General features: G+C 46.5%; 1 protein-coding gene across 1 annotated transcript; it reads left to right on the top strand.

The window, feature by feature from the left end:
- Positions 1-5,383: 5,383 nt before the first annotated feature.
- Positions 5,384-8,328, top strand: LOC310772116 (mastermind-like protein 3; the record flags this gene model as incomplete). Its single annotated transcript, XM_083664572.1, has 2 exons — positions 5,384-6,109; positions 7,399-8,328. Coding segments are annotated over 2 exons (1,656 nt in total), but the record flags the coding sequence as incomplete, so codon positions are not given.
- Positions 8,329-9,324: the final 996 nt, after the last annotated feature.

Here is a 9,324-nt window from a genome sequence, read left to right as displayed (position 1 = left end):
GTCTGTCTGTCTGTCTGTCTCTCTCCCTCTGTCTGTCTGTCTCTGTCTCTCTCTCTCTGTCTGTCTGTCTGTCTGTCTGTGTCTGTCTCTCTCCCTCTGTCTGTCTGTCTCTCTCCCTCTGTCAGTCTGTCTCTCTCTCTCCCCCTCTCTCGTCTCCTTTCTTCTCAATCACGCGGCTTCAGGATTTTATTCAAGTACACTCAACTATTTCTCTTCTTTTTTACATACGTGGGTGTGTATGTAAAAAAAGAATGTGTGTGTGTGTGTGTGTGTGTGTGTGTGTGTGTGTGTGTGTGTGTGTGTGTGTGTGTGTGTGTGTGTGTGTGTGTGGGTGCTATAGTTCACACCACCTGGATAATTAGGGGAGTTTTTATAGGTGGGCTTTGAAAGGCGAGTCTGTTATTATCAACATGAGTCACTGGCATTTAGGGAAAGCCTGTAATATACACACGCAGGCACACACACACACACACACACACACACACACACACACACACACACACACACACACACACACACACACACACAACTATATAGTGGTAACCAAACTCGCATAGGCTAGATCTGAATTATTTAGACACATTGATTTGGAAGACCACACACACACACACACACACACACACACACACACACACACACACACACACACACACAGTAGACGAAGCAGTCGTTACTGTGGAGATGTGTGTTTTCCTATGGTCTTCTGAGTTGTTCCTCTTGTGGCTACACCAGCTTAAGAGTTCATGCCACTTTCAGACATGAACTCTGGACTCTGTCTGTTGAATCAGGTCTGGACATTCCCCAGAGTGACCCTTTCATACAAGAGACATTGTTGTTTCCACACATGAGTAGAGAGTAGGGTCATGATGTAGTGTGCTGCATGAATCAGTGTTTATGTGAGACAGACTGTTCATTACATGTTTGAATGTGGACTACATCAGAGATATATTTCACAAAGCAATTCTCCACTCCATGAAAAAACCTTCAACACATTATTCTGGCGATAGGGTTAGAAGATGTGGGCTTGCGAAGTACCAAAAAATGAACGCCTGTTTGCACATCGCCCAAAAAAGTCGGCTGCCAAATAGTGGTCACAGTAACGTTAAATGCTGGAAAAGGCGATTTTACAAGTGGCACTCAAGTCATATCTGACCCGTTTTCTATGTATTTCTCCCCAGAAAACTTATCTCTCAAATATACCTGTATTAGCCTAATGCAGCACTAGCGTCTTCTTGTTGCATTTTCATGATTCAAAGATCGAGGAAAAGAAACCATTCAACTTTTATTGTTTACTCACCAATTTGGCTCTCTTCCAAATAATCCAGCCACACAACTACGTCCATTCATGAAATTAAATAGCACGGGAATATTAATGGTTTGTAAAAGTGCCATTTAACAATATAACAGAAGTAATCCCAGCATCATCAACACACCCACTCACTGGCTCTGGACATACTGCTGTAGTATTCAAACATGAGCTGCTCTGTGAGCGACACACACATAGTACTAGGCTCTGCTCTGTGAGCGACACACATGTAGTACTAGGCTCTGCTCTGTGAGCGACACACTTGTAGTACTAGGCTCTGCTCTGTGAGCGACACACATGTAGTACTAGGCTCTGCTCTGTGAGCGACACACACGTAGTACTAGGCTCTGCTCTGTGAGCGACACACACGTAGTACTAGGCTCTGCTCTGTGAGCGACACACATGTAGTACTAGGCTCTGCTCTGTGAGCGACACACATGTAGTACTAGGCTCTGCTCTGTGAGCGACACACACATAGTACTAGGCTCTGCTCTGTGAGCGACACACACATAGTACTAGGCTCTGCTCTGTGAGCGACACACATGTAGTACTAGGCTCTGCTCTGTGAGCGACACACATGTAGTACTAGGCTCTGCTCTGTGAGCGACACACACATAGTACTAGGCTCTGCTCTGTGAGCGACACACACATAGTACTAGGCTCTGCTCTGTGAGCGACACACATGTAGTACTAGACTCTGCTCTGTGAGTGACACACACGTAGTACTAGGCGGGGTTGTGAGTGACACACATGTAGTACTAGGCGGGGTTGTGAGTGACACACATGTAGTACTAGGCGGGGTTGTGAGCGACACACACGTAGTACTAGGCGGGGTTGGGTGGTTAAGATCCGTTTGCGCAACCACCCGCTCAAAACGGACTAATGTGTTCATACGATACACCCTATCCGAGTAACGTCTGGACATCTTCAGGAGTTAACTGCTGGTCTGAAAAGGGCTCTACACAAACACAAACACACACACACACACACACACACACACCAACCCTCCCCCCCCCCCCCCCCCCCCCCCCCCCCCCCACACACACACACACACACACATACACACATACACAGGGGGCACAGTGTAGTTCTGGCTGTCGATATTAATAGTGTTTATCATGCCATAAAGATAATTAGGCTGACTGTCAGTCATCACAGAGAACAGAGGAGAAAGCCAACCTGACAGCATCCCGCCCCCCCCCACACACACACACAAAACACACACACACACAAATACACAAATACAAAAACACACACAAAGACAAACACAAACACATTCTCTCTCACATATATACGAACACAGACACACAAAGCCGCAAGCCAAGAAAGGACGATTTGTGTGTGTGTGTGTGTGCACGCGTGTGTGTGTGTGTGTGTGTGTGTGTGTGTGCCAGCTTGAGTGGGTCCACCTCAGGGTCAGAATACAATCTGAATATATTTTGTCTGCCGTTCCATCTGAATAACAAAGAGTGAAACGAGCCAAACGTGCATTTGTGCACGTGCGGGCCTCTCTTGTCTTTTTGTGGTGTGTGTTTGTGCACGCGTGCGTGCGTGTGTGTGTGTGTGTGTGTGTGTGTGCGCATGTGTGTGCGTGTGTGTTTGTGCATGCGTGTGTGTGTTTGACTTTTTCACATACGACAGCTAAGAGAAAAAGCCTTTCAAAAAGATGTTAGAGCTCCTCAGCTCATTTAGTACAGAAGCCTGTTTGAAATGTAGATGTGTGTGATACACTGTTGCAAAGTGCTGCTGCGGCTCAGCTTTGACTGAGAGGAATGAGGGAGGAGAGCAGAGAGCTTTTACATATTGTCACTTTGTCATCACATTCATTGTTTTCCTCCCTGGTGGACATTTACATGTTGACATGTATTTGGTGCTACTTATAGTGAATACACAGATAGGCTCCATGACTGTCGTAAAGGCTGAAATATTAATCGTGCGTAATCCTGTTGCTATATTAGTTTAGTTTTCACTCAGCAATCATAGAGTTGTTTTGCAGTATTGAAATTAGGGGTGTCAAAATTTATCTTTTAATCGATGCATCGCGACGCGGACGTGTGAATCGAATCGAATCGTTGACAGATGAATCGTTTATGTTTACATTTCTGTTGACATTCAGATTTGAAAGAAAAAAGGCACTTGATATTTATCTGACTGCTTGTATTAATTGATGAAAAAGTAGCCATGTGCAGTAATAATATAGAAAATTGAGGATTTGATACTTGGCGCTGCAATAATTTGAGCTGTATCGAGATGCATCGTGGAATCGAATCGAATCGTTGACAGATGAATCGTGAGGCCAGTGAAGATTCACAGCCCTAATTGAAATATATATACAGTATATACATAGAGAAAAATCATTTGCAATATATCATATTGTTCTTCAATGGCCATATAAGCTAACCTTGCGAGGCAGCTGGATTTGCACGAGATCATGAGCTCACAATCACACAACAAATCCATCTGGCCACGCTGAAATCTATTGGTGTGAATCTGAACCACCAGTGGTTCTCACCAATCAGCATCCTATGAGGCAGCTACGGGCGGGGTTTAGGTGTGACGCCAGCGAGAGCGCGCCCCGTGATAGACGTGATGGACAGATGGTTCATCCAATCACCTGCCAGGTATTTGTTGAAAGGGCCTGCCCTTTGAAATGGTTTCCCGTGCAAAACTCATTCCCAGATTATCCATGGACATTATTAGAGTTATGTGAAAACAAACCGTCTGACAGCATCAGGTTTCATATAAGCACATTCTCTGACTTAATTCTGGTTTCATTCAGAAATTCATTCAACATAAACATGAAAAAATAGATCTATAGCAATCATTGCTTGCACATTGATATAAAAATGGATGAAAATCAGTGGAACCCTACGGTTTTTTACGCAAAGATCACTTTTTCATGAATGACAGTTTTTGCTTGGATCTGGATGAAAGCACTAAATGTGTGCCCTCAGGACCCTTTCAGAAATGAAGTCCCCGCTTCCCATCCGTCATTTTAATGGCATTTACTATTTATCCACTAATTTCATGAGGGTACGAAATTAACAGGAGTTAGGGGTCAAATTGAGCCTGAAAGTTCATAAAATGGCCCGGAAATTCATCACAGTACAAAAAAAAAGAAAAAGAAAAATCACAGTTCATAGTATTAACAGTTTCCACTGTCATAATTCATGTAAATGTGTTTGTCTATTTTTCAAATGAGGGTAACTTACAATTAAATTGCCCATTACATTCTGAAGAAAGCCCCCAGAAAAGTTGTATGTATGTATGTAAAAAAAAAAAAAAAAAAAGCGTCTATGAAGGCATTTCATTTCCTATATCTACCTTGTTTATTTCGCTTCACCCTCCTCACTCCAATCCTTTCATCGACTGAGATTCTCATTTCTCCGTTCTCAGTTTGTGCCTGCAATCCCTCTCTTCCTCCTCTCCTCTCCCTCCCTGCTCTATGATAGTGATTAGACTAACTGTCAGCAATCGCTGGTTAGCAGCCTGTCTTTATCTTGTCTGTGCCTTGACAGAGGCAGTGAGACTGTGTGGTTTAGCAGACTGACTGTGAGGTATCTCCCTCCCTCCCTCCCTCCCTCCTCACAAAGCCTGGCTGAATCCATGGCCGCTCCCCATGTCGTTCCTTTCGTCCTCGTTCCTTCGACACGCTCGTAGTCCTTTACCCTTATATGTAAGAATACATATCTATTATTATTATGATGATGATTATTCTGTACACCTGTGTGTCTGTCTGCACCGTGTACAGGACATGCTCCCTCTGAGAACTCAGTGGTTTGATCATTCAGCCAGAGTGAATCCATCCCGAAGGAACAATTGATCTGTCTTGGAACTATTTTGATTTTGAGTGCATCTCCCTCTCTCTCTCCTTCCCTCCTTCTCATCACTATCCCTTGACGTGCACTGTATCATAGACACAGTGAAGCAGCCTGTTAGCGTATTGATTTGGTATCTCATGTCGTTAGCGTCATTAGCAGCCTGAAAACCACAGGAAGTTTTCATAATGCTAAAATGTCCCATCTCTGGATTCCCTCCGGCCCCCCTAATCCACTTCCTGTTTCCTCTCCCCTGTAGCTCCAGGAGACGGTCAAGAGGAAACTGGACAGCGCCCGATCGCCCCTCAACGGCGACCAGAACGGCATCTGCGACGGCGGCAGCTACTCGCCGACCACCAAGCGGGTGCGGAAGGAGGGCGCCGGCGGTTTGGACTCGCTCACCGGCCTCCCCAACAACAACAATAACAACAATGTTCCTCCGCCCATCTCTCCCCTGCATCACCAAATGGACATCAAGCCCTTACTGGGCGGGCCCAACGCCTCGGCCGGCAACAACACTACGAACAACGGCAACCACGTGTCGAGTCGCGCGCCCGACGAGCTGGGCAAGAACGGCGGCAGCCATCTTCCGGACATCAAGCTGAACGGCTCCATCGACCTGGAGGACGGCTTCAGCCTCCTCAAAGACCTGAAGCAAGAGCCGCTGGACGACCCGGGCGGGATGGAGTCCTCGGATCCCCAGTCTCTGTCCAATCAGAACAAGCTGTTCTCCGACATCAACCTCAACGACCAAGAGTGGCAGGAGCTGATCGACGAGCTGGCCAACACCGTGCCCGAGGACGACATGCACGACCTCTTCAACGACAACGACTTCGAGGACAAGAAGGAGGCCGAGTTCGGCCGGCCGGCCAACAATCAGACGCCGGGCCCACAGGAGGGGAACACCACGGCGCCCACGTCAGCCCCGCCTCCTCTGCCCCAGCCTCCACAGGGAGGCCCGCACGTCCCCATGGGCTCGCCACAGGTCAGTACCCACAGCGCCCTCGTCAGCTGCTACGGGATCATGCATGATTCAAATATCACATCATTCTGGAGCCGTGACCGACACCACTTAGCCAGGGGAAATTAGTCATGTGCAATTCGGAGAAAAGGGGGGGAAATCTGAATGAGGAAATAAATGTATTTATTTATTTATGTATTGTTATTATTAATACTATTATTATTATTATTATCATTAATAATAATAATAATAATAATTCTTTCCAGTTTTATATTCAAGACATGGAAACAATTCTTTCATTGTTTTAAGACGTGTCACGGTATTTGACAGGATCTGGTTTTTCCAATCCATGACTTGTCAGTGTCAGTGATGAGAGAAGGGCCTATCACTGTTTTATTGAATAAAGTACTTGACTTACCGAGTACCAATTAAAATGCCTGTCGTGTTGTAGCATATTTGGTTGTAATAATCATGTTATTATTGAGGAGGTGAAATTGCACTGTTAGCCCACTGATAAAAGAGGGACATGACATGGTAGCAAGTTTAGCAACAATATGAACGTTGTCTTACCTGTCCTGTAATCAGGAACAACTATTCCTGTTGAAGGTGATGCAATTTAGGATAGTTCAGCATTTGTCCTCTATTCAGATTGCCTACTGTTTTCATTGTACTAATTTGATGCGCAGAAAAATAAACATATTATTTATGTGGGATGTGTAGGCTTGCTATATAGTTTTTGTTAGAACATATCATATTTACTATTTGGTCTGAGGAAGATGGCATCAGGAAAACTATAAAATGATTCCCCTGGAGTTAGGAACAGATCTTAATAAATGTTTCTCGTGTTTTGAAAAGATCTGGGCCCAATCAATTCAAAGCCCAATTATTTCAAACAAAGCAGATGCCTTTCATTCTTTGAAATGTAGTCTGTTGGAAAGCAGACCCTCTCCAACTGTAAAGGCTTATTTCTCTCCTAATCCCTTGTTAATGCTGATTAAGTGATTTATCATGTTCGCAGTATGTTTCTTAACGGGGTACATTTGACAGCCGTTTTATTCCGAAGGGACAGTCGCATTAGGATTTTTTGAACCGATTATAGTAAGCAGATTGGGTAGCATATTTTCAACAAATAAAATCAAATAGAAAATGTTTTCTGTGTCATCAAATCAGATTTGATATCAAAAGCTGGTAGGTTTATATTAAGAGTGAATAGCTTCCATTACTACATGCCAATAGGTGGCTAAATGATCAGAACAAGCCACGATTGGCACAGCCAGGATTCTTTGTGTTTGACACCTCCATCTTGTCCCCAGGTCCGACCGTCATCCTCAGGTCCTCAGTTTGCCACCGCCGCCAACGGAACCCCTCCCCAGCAGCCTTTGCAGCAGTCCCCAGCAGTTGCCATGGCGTCTGGTTCCCCATTACACAACTGCGTGGCTCGCTCCCCTCAGACCCCCACCCAGGCCCAGACACAGGCCGTCTCCAGGCCTGGGAATGGATTCATGATGAACCCAGGCCCAGGGGTGGGTCAGGCGGGCACGGGGGCTCCCCCTGGAGGTCAGCCGGGGACGCCTGAGCTGTCTCCGGCAGAGCAGCTGAAAGCCATGGCCGCTCAGCAACGTGCCAAGCTGCTGCAGCAGAAACAACAGCAGCAGCAACAAGCTAACTGGTCGCCCGCAGGCGCTCCCACCAGCCCCTACAGCTCGGCCCCCTTTAACCAAGACAAACCCAATAGCCCTATGATGTACCCACCGCAAGCCTTTAACACGTCACAGGGCCCCCTTGTGGCTGGGATGACCCCCAACAACGGGCCCAAAGCCCCCATGAACAACTACCTCCCTCAGAACCACAACCACATGGCCATGATGGCCCAGCAGCAGCAGCCGAACAGCATCGGGCAGAACGCCCTCTCCAAACAACAGCAGCAGCAGCAGCAGACGGCGGCCATGTTGTCCTACAACAACACCAAACCGCTGAGTCACTTCAGCGGCGCCGGGGTCGATCACATAGGCCAGAGGATGACTCCGCCCATGGGAGGGGCCAACCAGGTGAAGAACCCCATGATGGCTCCCTACATTGGCGGAGGAGGTGGTGGGGGCCAGGGGGCGGGGCCAGGCCAGACGCAGGGGCCAATCCCGGGGCAGACGGCCCACCTGAGCGAGGAGCAGAAGAGGATGTTGCTGATGAAGCAGAAGGTGTTGAACCAGAACATGCCCTACAGCAGCATGCAGCCTCACGGCCAGGTAAGGCACCCGCTGAACACTGTCTGTCCACGTCAAGCTGAGGTGTTTGCATCGCATTGCTTTTGTCAGAGTCAACACTCTTCCCTCTGCTTTGGCCCAATGGGAAGGTGCGCTTCAAGCATAGTTTGTCCATACCTTGTGTTCCAATTCCAGAATCATTCCAACAACTGGGACATCAGATTAATACTATAGAACACAGTTTTTGTGGAAATGAGGAAGTATTTTAAGTACCATGTTTAAGGGTGGTGTGTTACAGCACACTCTTCATGGCCTTGGAATTAGAAAGGAGAGGGTTTTTTATGTCAAAACCCTGTTGAAATCTGTTGAAGTTTTGGTTGTTCTCTAGAGGACAGTTGCTGCTGTCCACCATTGTCATTATCAACTGCCTATATATATATATATATATATATATATATTTTTTTTTACATATAATTTGAATTCAGGATTTTTTTTTGATCACACATTTTAATGCACAATCAGATTCAAATGCAAAATGAAGAGCTTATGTTATTGCCGGTATCAGTTGACCTGGAAAGAGAGAGATTATCGGACATGGGTTGGTGTTATAGAAAAATCTTTCAGAGGTGCAGGCAGGGAAGGTAAAATGGCGGTTGTTGCCTCAACAACAAGCCAGGGCTGCGAATAGGCATAAGAAAATGGCCTGTCTAGAGTGTATTGATGCCTCTGCAACACTAGCAGCACTGGTAGCCCCCTCCTCCCCCAGATACACACGCACACACACACACACACACACACACACACACACACACTCACACACACACACACACACACACACACACACACACACACAAACATACATACACACACGCGCAACACCAAAGCTAAACGGCTTCTTAGCTCATATCCCCAATCTGTCACAGTTGACTGATGGCTGAGATTGGAGCGCTAAGCCAAGCTAGCTGCTGTCATTACCGCAAGCCCACCGCGGGCAGTTTGTTTCCCTAGCCTAGCGACCAGCCAGCCCACTCGGAGTGG

Source organism: Poromitra crassiceps (assembly GCF_964638095.1).
Source record: "Poromitra crassiceps genome assembly, contig: HAP1_SCAFFOLD_2019, whole genome shotgun sequence".
NCBI classification, from domain to species: domain Eukaryota; kingdom Metazoa; phylum Chordata; class Actinopteri; order Beryciformes; family Melamphaidae; genus Poromitra; species Poromitra crassiceps.
This window is presented reverse-complemented; position numbering and strand designations above follow the sequence as displayed.